General features: G+C 51.0%; 1 protein-coding gene across 2 annotated transcripts in view; it reads left to right on the forward strand.

The window, feature by feature from the left end:
* The window catches only part of trps1 (trichorhinophalangeal syndrome I), a 99,678-nt gene that overhangs the window by 39,337 nt on the left and 45,213 nt on the right, over positions 1–15,128 (forward strand). For both annotated transcript variants that reach the window (XM_076302101.1, XM_076302102.1), the window contains exon 5: positions 1,784–2,597. In XM_076302101.1, the coding sequence (XP_076158216.1) occupies positions 1,784–2,597 (814 nt within the window). The remainder of the gene's footprint in view (positions 1–1,783; positions 2,598–15,128) is intronic.

Below are 15,128 nucleotides of genomic sequence, written 5' to 3' on the forward strand. Positions count from 1 at the left end.
GTCTCACCCCTATTCAGCCCCAGAATCCCTCATTATCCTACAAGTTATCTGTATCAGCCAACGGACACTCATCAAAACCTCATGGACTGGGCTGGATTTACATAAACCCCCTCTTTACTTAGATAAATTATGAACATACATAATTGGCCGATAAAATAAGCACAGAACACCCACTCAGCCACACACACATATACAAGCGCGTACACACACACACACACGCGTGTGTACACACACATACACACACACACACACATACGCACACACACGCATACACGCACATACACACGCGTACACACACACACACACACATACACACACACACACACACGGTTGTTGAGCTGGAGTGAGGCAGAGGCCTCTGCTGGGCCCATGTGATAATGCTGGGCAGCATGGCTGGAGTTACACACAAGGCTACTCATCCACTGTGGTGCATCTGTGAGGCTTTTAGCCTAATTACTCTGAACACAGGCTACTGACACACACACACACATACACACACATTTACTTGGCGCACACAGTGGCTATGGGAACATGGCAACACATACTCAGATACACACACACACACAAATTCTCTCATGGAGCCACATAAATCTTGTATAAGCAAGCATGCTCTCACTTATTTTCTCCCCTTCTCTTACACTCACACACACATGCACTCACTCCCTCTCCCTCTGTCTCTTTCTCTCTCCCTCTCACGCCCACACACACACGCACACACACACACACACAAACTCACGGAGGCCATTGCCAGTGGAAATCATCTTTTTGTTTGCCTTCGTCCGGACTGCCAGTCTGTGAGCTGTGGCACCCATTGCCGGGTTTTATGTTTCTGTAAAAACATTAAGTCATTTGTGTTCCAGTAAATCAGATGCGGATTTCGCCAGGGCCGTGCATCACCGCCACCACCACCACAGCCTTCCCTTACCTCCACTCTTCGCTCTGGGCTTGTGATTTTTCTGCGCCTCAACTTTTTCTCTCGCTCTCTCTCTCTCTCTTTTTTCTCTTTTCCAAGGTCTCCATCAGGAGTTTTACGACCCCTCCATGGGATTTATTCCCTCCATAAATGCATAGCCACATACTTAAAGTTGGAATATATGTCTGCAGATGCAAAAAAAAGAAAACACAAACAAAAAAGGATTCCATGATGAGTCTGCATTTTAGCATCACATTTCGATGCTCACTGTCAGCTTGATTACTTATGAGATGAGGCAGTGAAGAGATTGCCATCGGCTTGAGGTTTTTTTTTGTTTCACACTGCAGCTGTGAACAGTTATTTATGCATTTATTTATTTTTATTTGAGTGCAGCATTTTGTCTGCCAGTACCATTTCTATTTAAATTGTATAATAAGATTGCTCTACTCTCAGTCTGCACAGACTGATTAAAGAAGTAATTCTGTTACATTTTTATCACCTTTTATTATTATTCGCTGCCTCAAAGGCTTGAATGGCTTTTGGTGTAGTCCAAGTAGGAGTGAAAGTATATATCTCCACTGGTCTGATTATACTGTATTATTTTAGGTTCATGTGTGTAATACTAGCTAGAAGGCTAACTCTACAATTCCAGCAGGTAATTTCATGGAGAGTAGGGGTAGTATACTGTAATAGGAGCATTTTACATATGTTATAGTGATTGTACACTTGAGATCTGGGAGAACCAGCTGTTTATGTCATGTGATTATTGGCGGTGCATCCAGTTCTAATTTTCCCTGCTTGGTTCTGATCGGATCAGTTCCGTTCTCCTCACTCACTCCTCTGTTCTTTTTTGTGTTCCTTTCTCGACAGGAGGGTCCACGGCTGCTGCAAGTGCCGTCACTGCAGCTTCACGGCGGCGGACACGTCGGCCCTGCTGGAGCACTTCAACACGGCGCACTGCCCGGACCCGGTCCACCCCGGCGGCGCCAGTGCCAGCGGCGCGCCCACCAACGGCTGCTCGGCGCCCTCCACCCTCAGCATCAAGGAGGAGAGCAAGGGCGACCTCAAGCTCTACAGCCTGGCGCCGCCCGAGGGCCGGCCCGCCGAGTCGGGCCCCGGCACCGAGGCCGGCGTCAAGAGCGAAGCCCCCGACGAGAAGGAGCCCCTGATCCGCGAACGAGGCGGTGGAGGAGGAGGAGGAGGAGGAGGAGGAGGAGAGCGGGGCGGGGAGAAAGGCTGGGCCGAGGCACTGGCCAGAGCCGGGGCGGCCGCCGCAGCAGCCGCCGCCGCCGCCGCGGCGGTCAGCGCCGGGGACCAGGTGCAGAGCCTGGTGTGGGTGCCCAAGGAGCGGGCGCGGGAGATCCTGCGGGGCAGCCCCTCGCAGCTCCCCCAGGGGGCGCTAGGCCTGCTCAACGCCGTCGCCGCCCAACAGCAGCAGCAGCAGCAGCAGCATCAGCACGAGCAGCAGCAGAAAGCAGCGGCGGCGGCGGCGGCCGTGCTCAGGGACTCGCCAGGGCTGGTGTTCAGCCTGAGCGCTGACGCTAAGGGCTTCCTGCAGTCCCAGACCCCGTCTGGAGGAGGTGGAGGAGGGGACAAGAGCGGAGGTCACGGGACGCAGCAGTACTCCAGCGGTGGCACCACAGAGGTCAAGAGCTCCAAGGAGGAGTCCCAGTCACTTCTACGGGTGAGTAAGCCAAACATGGCCATTCCTACCCTCTATTCTATTCCACCCACCCTCCTCTCTCCCTTTCTCTGTGCCTGTCTCTCATTTGAAAAAGTTTTCTTTACTTTTCTTTTTCCTCGTTCTGTTTTTGTAATCTTGATGCCCCTTCAGCTTCTGTATTAGTTGATGAAGTGTATGAACAGCTTGAGGTGATGATGAGCCAAGACAGAAGCTACGGCTTGAGCGGCACTGATGAAACAGCAGGCTCCTCCAGTCCAGTGGTATCAATTATTTGGCAGCAGCTCGCCCTCCCTCTTTTCGTTGTCTGACTCCATGTTTGTCAGGGCCTTAGATGTGTATCTACCTATCCGTGTGTGTGTGTGTGTGTGTGTGTGTGTGTGTGTGTGTGTGTGCGTGTGTGCGTGTGTGCATGCGTGCGTGTGTGCCTGTGTGTGCGTGTGCGTGTGTGTGTGTGTGTGTGTGTGTTTGTGTGTGTGTGCCTATGTTTTTTTTTATCAGATCAGTCTGGGCTTGCAGTACAAGTAAATGTAAAACTCGTCTTGCTTTAACAATACAGAAGCAAGTGTTGGTCAAGTTTCTTATGATGAGCCATAAAAAGGCTTTGTGTTTCTGTGAGAAGCAGTAGCAGCCCAAGTAAAAACAACAACACTAACAACAGCAACAACACCAGTAGCAGCAGCAACAACAGCAACAGTAGCAGCAACAACAACAACAACAGTAGCAGCAAACAACTGCTTCTCTGTAAGCACTCTACTCAACCTTTGTGGTGATGGCCACTGTTGCTGCCTCCCGCCTCCAGATAAGACCTGACTATAAAAACGCCCTCCACGGGCCGCGGCCCACTGCTCACCGAGCCCAGCAGGGTTGAACGCTTTCCCAGGCCTCCCTTTGGCCGCCTTCTTCTACTTCTTCTACTTCTTCTTCTTCTTCTTCTTCTTCTTCTTCTTCTTCTCAGGCAGCGCAGGCCAACGCGGTCTCTCTCCAGGGGCTCCCTCCCGTCTTTTTTTCCCCTCTCTCCGTCTTTTTTTCCGCCAGAGACGCGTCGGCGTGTTGATGGAACACAGCGTCGTTCGAGCCGAGTGGTGGCGCGGTGCGTCGCGTCACCCGCTGCCTTTCAGCGCACATTAGCGCCGGGCAGGTCGAGGTCATAAATAAGGTGCGGAGGCCGTTGGACGGAGCTGAACGCCCGCTGGACAGGCTGGCCGGCTTGACAGGCTTTTTTAAAATTCCCTCCCAGAGCACTGCTCGCAGCGATGGCCGCCAACAGCACGACAGCAGACTTACACTTACAGGCCCCCCTGCTCCGCCATCACTCCACTTGAGTGGTCAAGTTGACACGCTGTCAGTTCTATATATGGAGACCTTTGTGTGTCTGTGTGTGTGTGTGTGTGTGTGTGTGTGTGTGTGGGGATGGATGGATGGATGGATGGATGGATGAATGGATGGATGGATGGATGGATGGATGGATGGATGGATTTGATAGGAGAGTGGTTGCATTTAGAGTGTGATGGAATGTGTGTATGTCTGGATGAATACATCTGTGTGACTGCCTATGTAAATATTTATATTTCTGTGTCCGTGCACGCGTGTGTGTATGTGTGTTGTTCTTGTTAGCCATTTGCTCAGGCAGTGCATCCCTTTGCAGTCTCAGAGTGGCTACTGCATCCCAAGGATAATATAAGAGTCTGCTACAGGATGTCTATTGGCCTCATTAAGTCAGGTTTGTGAGTTTATAAATAGCCACACGCATACACACACACACACACATGCAGACAGACACACACACACACACACACACACACACACACACACACACACACACACACACTCCCACTCACGCAAGCTTGGTGTGTTTAAAGTGTCAGAGCGATAAGCGGAACGGCACAGGCTATTTTAAGACGCTCCTAGGTGCTGCCGGCTGAGGAATGGCATGGCTGAGGGAGAGGCGGCTTTTGATGGGCGCAACACCCCCATGCAAAAAAAAACCATGTGTTCCACAAAGGAGCCTCTGTGTAAGCGCCGCTCGCCATCTGACGTTTTTGACAGCGCCGGACCTCCATTTAAAAATGCCTTCAATGGAGGAGGTGAATTGTGAAGAGAAAAGTCTCAAGGTCATTGCAATTGTGTATACTTTAGCCCTGATTCTGGCTGTGGGGTGTGTGGGGGAGTGTGTGTGTGTGTGTGTGTGTGTGTGTGTGTGTGTGTGTGTGTGTGTGTGTGTGTGGGGCGGGTGGGGGGGGGGGGGAGTGGGCCGTGCTTGCAACACGTTCTGTATATTTATGTCCTCGTGAAAAAAAAAAAAAAGCTCACAGAGGCTGCCTTTGATCTTGTATCTGGCAGACAGAGTCTCTGTCGAAGAGAGAGTGAGAGCAGGCGAGGGAAGGGCCGCGCCAACGAGCTCTGACATCATTTCCTCCCGTTCCTCTCGCCATCCGTTCCCCCCACCATTCAGTCAATACCTCGATCCCTCTCTCTCTCTCATCCCGAGATCGGCTGCTTTCTCCCGTGGGAATGCCCTCCTTCCTCTGAGTCCAGAATGTATCACTGTGTGATGTAAGGAACGTTGGCAGCGGACGACATTGGATTCATTTGCTTTCTAAATCCCCCTTTTCGCTCCATTTCTTTCCCCTCTCTCTCTCTCTCTCTCTCTCTCTCTATTCCTCTCTGTCCCTCTTGTTTGATCACAGTTTGCATGTATGAATAATCACTTTCCGTGCAGGACTCCAGTCTTCTACCACCCACAACCCCCCCCCCCCCCCCCACCTCCTCGCCCTTTATCCCTCCTCTTCTCCATCCTCCCTCCCTCTTTCCTTCTGCGATCTCTCCATTTTTTTTTGGGGGGGGGGTGTTTTTTCTCTCTAGTCCTCCAGTCCTCTTGGATGGCTGTGGGAGCGGGTTGGCAGGAGGCTGGAGGCTGGGTGTGGCCCCCGCGCTGTGGTTTAGTCATTAGGGCCGAGGCGTGTCGGCAAGCGAGCGTGTGTGTGTGTGTGTGTGAGAGAGAGAGTGTGTGTGTGATTGTGTGTGTGTGTGTGTGAGAGAGAGAGTGTGTGAAAGAAGTGAAGCTGGGCCTGGGGCAGGGGGGGCAAGAGGAGGAGATTGCGAGCTGCTAACCTTCAGGAAACGTTGAATCAGATTTTTTTTTCATCGCCGTCTTTCTTTCTCTTTCTCACCCTCTCTGTCCCTCTCTCTCTCTCTCTCTCTCTCTCTCTCTCTTTCCCTCTCGGTTTCTCTCGCTCCCTTTTCTCGTGATGGCGAGGGCTTAATGGGGCTCAGAAGGGCTCCATGGTCTGTCACAATATTTTTAAAGTTACCATGACTTAGCGCATGAGTCATCGGGCCGCCCATTATACAACGAGCAAGCGAGCAAGGGAGGAGCGCACCCGTGCGCCGGGAAACCTGAAAGGGGACTGCGAGCGCCGCCAAGTCCTACAACTCGCCGCCATTTGCTCCACTCACCAGAGATTCGACAGAGAGTCGCCCGTTTTCGCAGCGCATACCAGCCAGCGAGCAATTAACCGCACGTTTGTTTTTTTCCTTTCTCGGAGATCACTCAACTCCTGTCTTAGCAGCTCAAGGAAACTCATTTACTTATCCGTCCCCGAAGCGTGCTTCATTACAGAAGGAGTTCATTGGCTTTTAATTATGTTTTGGTTATGCCACTGTACTCATTACGGCCGCCGTTCTGCCTGGTTTAGCGTGCCATGTTTTTGTTTCTTTTTTTTGTTTCTTTTTTCTTTTTTTTTTCAATCTCGCTCCCCTCTGCAACAAGATACCCCCCACCCCCCACCCCCCCCCCCCCTTCTCTTCTCTTCCACGTCCCGAGATAAGACAATGTCACATGTTGCGATCGAATATCACAAGATATCCCGCTAATCTCAGCGCTGGAGATGTTTCAGCAGGGAGGGAGTGGATACACTGACACAGCCGGCTAAAGAGCAGCTCCTCCCTTGGCCCTTTGAGTGGACCCCCCCCCCCCATACACACACACACACAGACACACACACAGACACACACACCACCCCCACCCTAGCTCACTTTCCTGAATACCTCTCAGATACATAATGAAGGGTTCGTCATGGCAACACGCACAGGCAGTCGCACGGTTGGTGTGAGCTAGGTCATGGTTTGTGTGTGTGTGTGTGTGTGTGCTTGTGTCTGTGTGTATGAAGGAGTGAATATGACCAGCAATCTCCATGCCATCCATTATGTTTCAAGCACAGCCCATTCACCCGTGCGGCTGCACTGGGACCGTTTATCTTCACGGATAGCCATAACCGCCTATCACTCACAGAGCTTTAGTCAGATAAGCGACACGCACTAGCACATTTCTTTTTCTTGTTTTTTTTCCCCCTTTCTTTTCTCCCTTCATTTTCCTTTCCGTCATGCCATGATGAGCACCATGGTGGTTCCCACCAACCCCCCCCACACACCCCACCCCACCCCGACCTCCTCTCCCTGCAGACCAATGAGCCCTCCGCAACACTCTGACACCAGCGACCCGTTACCAGCCAAGGTGTCGGCGCTAATTAGGAGCGGACCAGTCTGCGACATCCAAGCCGTTTGTACCCCGGGGGGAGGTCAGTCAGAAGTGTGTGGGGGGGGTTGGTGTCCTCTGAGGCATGCTACGCTACTGATCTGTAATTACCCACGGCAGGCCAAAACAAGGCTATCGCGGAGTGACGCGTGTTTTGAAAATGAAAAGTGTAGCGTCCCCAGTTGTCCCCGCTGCTGTCCCTGCCCTCACTTTCACCGATTTTTTTTCTGACTAACTTCTCAGGCACGTTAATTGCCCACAAATGTGTGTTCCCACTGAGCGCACGTTAGTCATCTGCGGAGCATCTACATCTGTGTGTGTGTGTGTGTGTGTCTGTGGAGTGTGTGTGGGCCTGTATGTGTGTTGTCGCACCGTTTTTTTTTTTTTAAATCCTTTTTGAAGGCATTTAGGCAGTGATTGTAAGGCACCCAACATCTCCAAAGGTAGTGTTATTAACGAGCTCATTTACGCAAGTGAAAAAGGTTTCTGAGACTCTCATCCCCAAAGTTGGAGAACTACTTTGAAGCGTGAAATGTCTCCCGCGTCCAGGTAGAGAAGAGAATTCGCTCTCCAAGCACTTTTTTGAGGAAAAGAAAAACTTCAGCGGAGTATTCCGCCGGGTAACATCAGAGGCTCCTACCGATCTCTCAAGCACATCCTGATCTGCTCTCAAAATACAGCCCTAAGGCCATCCTTCTACACAACTCCCTTTATTCATTTACTTTATATATATATATATATATATATATATAACTTTATATATATATATATATATATATATATATATATCTTTTCATTATTTCCAACAAGCCTAGACAAAAAAGAGCATAGGCATAGCACAGTCAATAATTCCCTTGTCCCTTACCTCAGTAACATGAAGCCTTGAGGAGCAGGAGAACAGGGACACAGAGAGCAAGTCTTGTCAATTGTTCTCCAAAGTTTTCTAATTGGCTGGTGCAGAGGGAGTGTGTTTTCCCAGAGCGGGCTCACGAGATCCGCGGGGCTCACTCGTCCGCGGGGCACTCGAGGAAGCCCACACATATGGGCAGCTCTTTAACACGCTATTCACCCGCACCTGTGTTGATGCCTTTGTTGATCCCCCCCCCCCCCCCCATTTTACACACACGCGCAAGCAAGCAAATACGCACACACGCACACACGCACACACACACACACACACACACACACACACACACACACACACACACACACACAGTCCCTGGCCTCTTTTTGTTTTGATGATCTGGTAGACCCATACAGCTGCTTGTGTGGTCGTCTCATACACCAAGGCTGCCCATGTCTCATCATCAGCCGTCCTCTTTATTTCCTCTAATTGTTTATTTGTCTTTTTTGTTTGTTTGCTTGTTTGTTTGTTTGTAATTATTTGCACGTATTTGTACGTTGGGAGTGTTGTGAAAAGGGTGAGCTCTCCCTGCGTTCTCCTTCTGTGGCAGGTTAGGCAGAGTTCAGGTACAGTAACCTGAGGTAACCTCACCCTCTGATTGGACACCAGAGGAGAGTTAGAAGAGGGAGTTGGTGCACGATGCCTTATGTCCCTGCTGAGGCCATCACTCGTCTAAAACTTCACAGCAGCTAATTTTGTCAAATAGAAGATGAATTTGCCTGCAGGTACGACACTGGTGGAGACAGGATTAATAATGAGGGGAGGGAAGAAGCAGTGCCACATAGTCTGACTGTAGGAGTGGAGGAGGGTAATTAGCAGGGAAAGAGTTTGGAGCGGCGTGGTGGAGTGGGGGTGGGGGGTGGAGTTGGGGGTGGGGGATGGAGCTGAGCGAAGGGAAGGGGGCTTTTTTTTGTGATGACAGCAGGAGAAGTGAGTTGGTGGGGGAACGGTGGGACAGTGAGAGCGGGGGCGTTAAGCAAACACACAAACAAGAACCAGCTGTGCTTCAAAACAAACGAATGCGTAATTACGGAGCTTCGAGCTGCGCACCATAGCACGGATGGAGACTCCGTTAAGAGTTGAAGACTCTGGGCCTGTGGAAACGGATGGACGCATGGGCGGAGAGAAGGATAGAGAGAGGAAGAGAGAGAGAGAGAGAGAGAGAGAGAGAGAGAGAGAACAGCTGCAGACTGACAGAGCAGAGTAATTCTCCCCGCACCAAGTTTTGTTGATGGAGCAGAACCGGTCAAGCCAGCTGAGTATTAGCCATGGAGGCCGGTGGCGCGGCAGAAAACTCAACTCCCCCATTGTGAGAGCGCCGAGCCTCCGAACGACAGCGGTGGCAGAGGCCATCCGTCATTCCAGGGTATGAATGGCAGGGGATTATGGGTGCCCAATGTCCCAGTAGCAGGGCAGAGCAGGGCAGCGCCCCTGTTGACGTGGCAGAGAGCACACACTGGGAGGTGGGTTAGTGTGGTTGGGGTGGTGGGGCTGGTGGGGTGTGTGTGTGTGTGTGTGTGTGTGCTAGGTCTGGAGCAGGGGAAAGCTGGCACAGGTGAGACTGCGCTCAGCTGTAGACCAGCCAGACAGATGGCATCCACCCCTAGAGAGATGCAAAAACCAGAGTCGAGTGTGTGTGTTTGTGTGTGTGTGTATTTCTGAGTGTGCCAGTATTTTCTCTGTGTGTGTGTGTGTGTGTGTGTGTGTGTGTGTGTGTTTGTGTATGTGTTTATGTATCTTGTGTGTGAGTGTTTGTGTATGTTTCACTGATTGTGTGAGCATGTTGTTAGTTTGTGTGCCTGTTCAGCCAAAGGTGAGCTGACTTCTGCTGCTTGTTTACGCGAGACGCTCGGCCGGTGATTCATGCTATTCATGCTGACACAAGCAGCCACGGCTCCACATGCCAAGCGGAGGAAGGCGACCTCCCACAGGACCCCACTGGCCCTTCCTCAGCTGGACGAGTGTGCGTGTGTGCATCTGTGTGTGTGTGTGTGTGTGTGTGTGTGTGTGTGTGTGTGTGTGTGTGTGTGTGTGTGTGTGTGTGTGTGCGTGCGCGTGCGTGCATGTGTGTGTGTGTGAGGGGAGATGGACAGCCAAGGCCCAAAAAAAGCCCCACTCCACAGGGTAGCAGGTGAGCTACGCTGCTGGCATCTGTTCTTCTGCTTTACCCCACTCCCACGGTACTAATTAATTGCACCCCCCTGCCCCCCTCCCAAAAAAAACACATCAGGTTGAATGTCTGTCCCCATCTGCAACGTGGAGAGCCACACTCCGCTAATCCTACCCCACACCACCCATCACCCTTCCTCCCTCTGCACCTACTCCACCCATTCTACGCTCTCAGAATGAACAAAATCAGCATTTTGGCCCAATAAAGATGTGGGCCTGTGCTGCGCCACATCACGCTGAATGACATTCATTATGAAATGCTGTTCTGTCAAAAAAAAAAAAAGCCACTGAGATTTCGCTTTGCTCTGGCATCTCGAGTCTTCAGTGATGAAAATGGCAGATAAGGGCAAGGTGGATCAGATAGCAAGGGACAACCCCTATCCAAACGGCACGTTTAAAATGACTGCCTCAGCTCATCGGCTTCGAAATAGCCTAAACCTTTCACCTTGACTTTTGTTCGTGAGATGCACCCTTGTTATTTGCATGAAAGATGTCGAGTCTGAAAAACAGGTGGTACCATGAATGTAAGGCGAAAGCTATACGTATGACTTTTCAAGAAAAAGTTTCAATAGCTTGGGGATTAAGGCGTTCTCTGGCACATTCACGCTAAACAAACAGTTAGACAGCCATAGCGCATTGACGACCAACTTTAAAGAAGTACCCCCTCCCAACACACACACACACACACACACACACACACACACACACACACACACACACACACACACACACACACACGCAGCATGGGCAACATTCCGACCAGGTCCCAAACGACAACACATCTATTTTATCCTGAACTGGGGAAATGCTTTGTCACACTCTTTCCTGTGCAGATTCTTTCCACTGGCTTTGACAGCAACAGAGACAGCTTTCATGTCAATGGCCATGCTGTTTTGGGCCTGGAGGAACTGTTCTCACACTGTGTGTGTGTGTGTGTGTGTGTGTGTGTGTGTGTGTGTGTGTGTGTGTGTGTGTGTGTGTGTGTGTGAGAGTGTGTGTGAGAGAGAGAGAAATAGAGCCGCCTGTAATCAGGCCTAGAGGGGCTCCTCACCCGGTCCTAGGTTCAACATAAGACCATATGTCAAGACAAACGAAGGGGAAAAAAAGTCCTCCTCTTTTTCTCGCCCCTCTTTTTCAGGTTGTTTTTTACAAACGAGCGTAAAAGTCCTTAACCCTCAACACACAAATAATTCAGAGAGGCCTCTGGCTTCGGCGTGCCGCTCCAAATGTGAACAATCTAAATGAGCCGCAGTGAAGTGGAGGCGGGCGGCGGTAAACAGCACGTCAGCTCGGCGCAGATCGACGCTGAAGTTCATTCGCTCTGCCATGGTTTACATTTCCGCATGTTGACTCGAATTATATTTAGTGCCAGCTGCTTTGATAAGCTACATTGTATGTTGTAGTGACAGTACAGTATCACATTACTGCGGGAATCTTTTTCTTCATATATTTCCTTTTTCTTTTTTTTGCCCTTCACTTACCCAGTGATTTTTTCTCTCTCTGTGCCGTCTGTAGCTGTAGCTTTTTTTGCCTGGGGAAGAATATCATGCTAATACATTTCTGCACAGCTGAGTAATCGTCCAGAAGGCCTTGCGCTCTGATATGGCGGGGAAAGAGCGGGATGAATCCTGTTTTTTTTGCTGATCACTAATAATCTGAGGATGGGTCATTAGCAATGACATTTACAGATGGCGGGATCAGATAATCCCTCTGCACCAGAGATGCTGGCCAGTCGGAAGCTAAAGTGTCTTTGTCATCCTCAAGTAGCCCTCTCTCTCTCTCTCTCTCTCCCTCTCACACACACACAAACACACACACACATTCTTTTCACACATACCTAACATATGTCTGTCTTAATTTCTCCAGTTTGTATTAACTTATTTTGTCTTTGTTTTTTCCATTATCATTTTATCCATCTCTTCATATCTGTTCACACCCCCATCCCCCCTCCCCCCTCCCCTCTCCAACCCTGAGCCGCACTAGATACCAGGAAGGTCAAACAGATGGCCGTGGCTTGACTCAAGGTCTCCCTCCATTATAACACAGGATGCTGGGGAGATCTCTATCCCAACTTGACATTAAAAAGTCAGAAAATACGGTTCTTTTATGGCCTCGAAGAGTGATTGAAGGCTTCCATCAAGTGTACTCCATGGCAATTTCAATAAATTATGTTGTTGTTGGTTAGGGTGCCCTTAGTTACTTGATGGCCAATGTGATGACATGCAAGATGTATATCTGTCACACCAGGAGGAATCTCCAGTTGGCCTTGGGGGAGATATTAGGGGTGGGGAGGGAAGGGGAGAGTTCACGTCGAGGAACAGTTGCCCCTAAGATTGATCCGTGCCCGGTTGTTTTTCTAGCTGCTAATAAGTCACAGGCTTATATAGATCCAGAAGTTGTAACTATATAGCACTGGCTTGGATCATGTTACCTCAGTGTATTTTCTCCCCCCTCTGCACAACAGTAGATTGTCGGAGAGGACTTGCAGGACGGCCATTTTGCCCACAGTAGCTTCACGCAGCAGGCAGACAGACGAAGAGGCAGGCCAGCTTTGCAGCGCCTCTCCTGGGAAGGCTTGTCAGACAGTGCAGACCCACCGTGGGTAGAATAGTTTGGGCCTGGACGGAGTGTGTGTGTGTGTGTGTGTGTGTGTGTGTGTGTGTTTGAGAGAGGGGTAAGGAGGGAGTGAAAGAAAGAAAGGGAGAAGGACGAAGACCAAGATAGAGAGAGAGAGAGACAGAGAGACTCAGCAGACCGGCGCAGTGACTGACTGCTCCCAGCCCGCGGTTCCAAGGCTCTGTGACTCCAGACGCGCCGCTACGCTCTGGCCCCCTCACTCCCCCCACCCCACCCATCTCCACACACACACACACACACACACACACACACACACACACACACACACACACACACACACACACACACGCACACACACACACAATTCCGGCCCCCTGGCTGCCATGCTCATGGAGAAAGACAGACAGAGAGAGAGAGAGAGAGAGAGAGAGAGAGAGAAAGAGAGAGACTGAGAGGGTGAAGAGGGAGGGCAGTGGGGTTCCTGAAGGCTGCCAAGTAGCCCTGGTGAGTGCAGATTAGATAGAGCGAGTGAGCGGAGGGTGGAGAGGGTCCCGGTGCCAGTGTTAATGTAGTCCTCAGGAGCACTCCCGGCCTGTCAACAGCCCCACGCCAACGCCCCTGCCATAAATCTCAACAGCAGACAGCCCCACCACGCACACACTCCAGCACTAGGAGCAGACACCACCGGAGCTGTGTCTCTGTGTGTGTGTGTGTGTGTGTCTGATTCTGTGTCTGTGTCCCCGTCTGTTCTGGCTGTCAGCTTCTGTCTGTCTGTGTTTGTGTGTCTGTGTAAGCATGTGAGTATGGGAAGGAGAGACAGTCAAACAAATAGATCAAAGTCTAGCTACGTAAGAGGGACAGAGTGAAAGATGGAGAGATGATAGAAAGACAAAGTGTCACTGCTAGACTTGAGCCCCTCTTAGGTGTCATTCTATAGCTGTGTGGCTGTGTCTCATGTATTTAGGATTGGACACTCAACTCTTAGGTTACTGCTCATATTTGGATGTGTGTGTCTGTGTCTGTGTCTCTGTGTGTGTGTGTGTGTGTGTGTGTGTGTTTGTGTTTGTAAGTGGTGAATCGGTAAATGTGTTTATGTGTACACATGTTGTGATTGAGACTGCAAATGTGTGTGCACAATCTCGATTTGAATGTGCCTGTCAGTACAGCACCGAGAGGAAGTGGAAAACTTTCCTCGTCGACTTGCAGCTGAATTCCACAACAGAGTGCCACATTTTGCAGAGCGAGAGCGACAGACAGAGAGAAAGAGAGGGAGGGGGGTGCAGAAGGGAAGGAAGGAGGGAACGGAAAGAGAGCAAGGCCAAGCGCACTGTACCTGCTGCACCTCACTACCCCCTCAGTCTCTCTCTCTCTCTCTGTATCCCTCTCCCTCCCTCCCTCCCTCTCTCTCTCTTTTTCTGGCCAGCCCGTGGGCTGAGGTGCAGCGGGTGAGCTCACTGTCTGAGGGGGAGGAGTACAGAGGTCCGTTTCAGCGGGCCCTTTCCAGGATGCCCATGTTTATTTTTGTCTGTGGGGTTGATGGGAAATCTGACTGCAGCCGACACAAACTGACACCCCAGTGCAGCCAGCAGCGGGCGAAGGTGGAGACCGAGGTGGGGGTTGAGGTCGGCTGGGGGGAGGGGGGTGGAATAAGGGCGTAGGAAGGGAGGGGGGTGTTTGGTGGCAGCTCTAGTGGGGGGGGGGGGGTGGTGAGTTGTTCACACAGTTCCCAGGGTTTGGCCTGTGTCTAGTGCTCAAGTGGAAAAGGTGGTGAGTGCATGACCAAATAGCGCTGCTGTGTTCCATGCAACCCACCCCAGCACCCCCCCCCCCCGCTCTGGTCCATAACGGCCTGACTGTTTGAAGTCGGAAAAAGAGAGACATAATCGGTAGGGCCAAACGACGTCTGCTGCCTCCGCCGCAATTATGTCCCTCCCCCGCCTCGCCTCGTCGTCGCTTCCCTCCGTCCCACGTTTATTCATTCACGGATCCAGGCCCCTGGCGGGCCTTACGTAAACCCAGCAGGTCAGCGTGTCCGTACATCGTACATGTCCGCCCGTCGTGTTTGCCCATAATTGCCCATCCGTGCGCCCATTTACCAGGGCGTGTTTGTTCTTCTTGGCGTTCCATTCGCACTGTGCATTGTAAGCCCACGATCGTCCCAACAGACGAGTTTGATTTATATGACGACTTCTGACAATTTCGCATGAGTGCTGGCAGCTCTGTTTATTTTTTCAAACGTTAATAATTCATGTAGATTCAGCGAAATTACACTCTGTCCATCTTTGTTCTGTTGCCCTGTCAAGGCGTGACAAGCTCTTTGACCCAAGAAGCGTATGCTACTGTTTCC

Source organism: Alosa pseudoharengus, unplaced genomic scaffold (assembly GCF_046254945.1).
Source record: "Alosa pseudoharengus isolate Yale_2024_CS ecotype anadromous, Long Island Sound unplaced genomic scaffold, YU_APseudo_1.1 YU_APseudo_1.1_scf_23, whole genome shotgun sequence".
NCBI lineage: Eukaryota > Metazoa > Chordata > Actinopteri > Clupeiformes > Clupeidae > Alosa > Alosa pseudoharengus.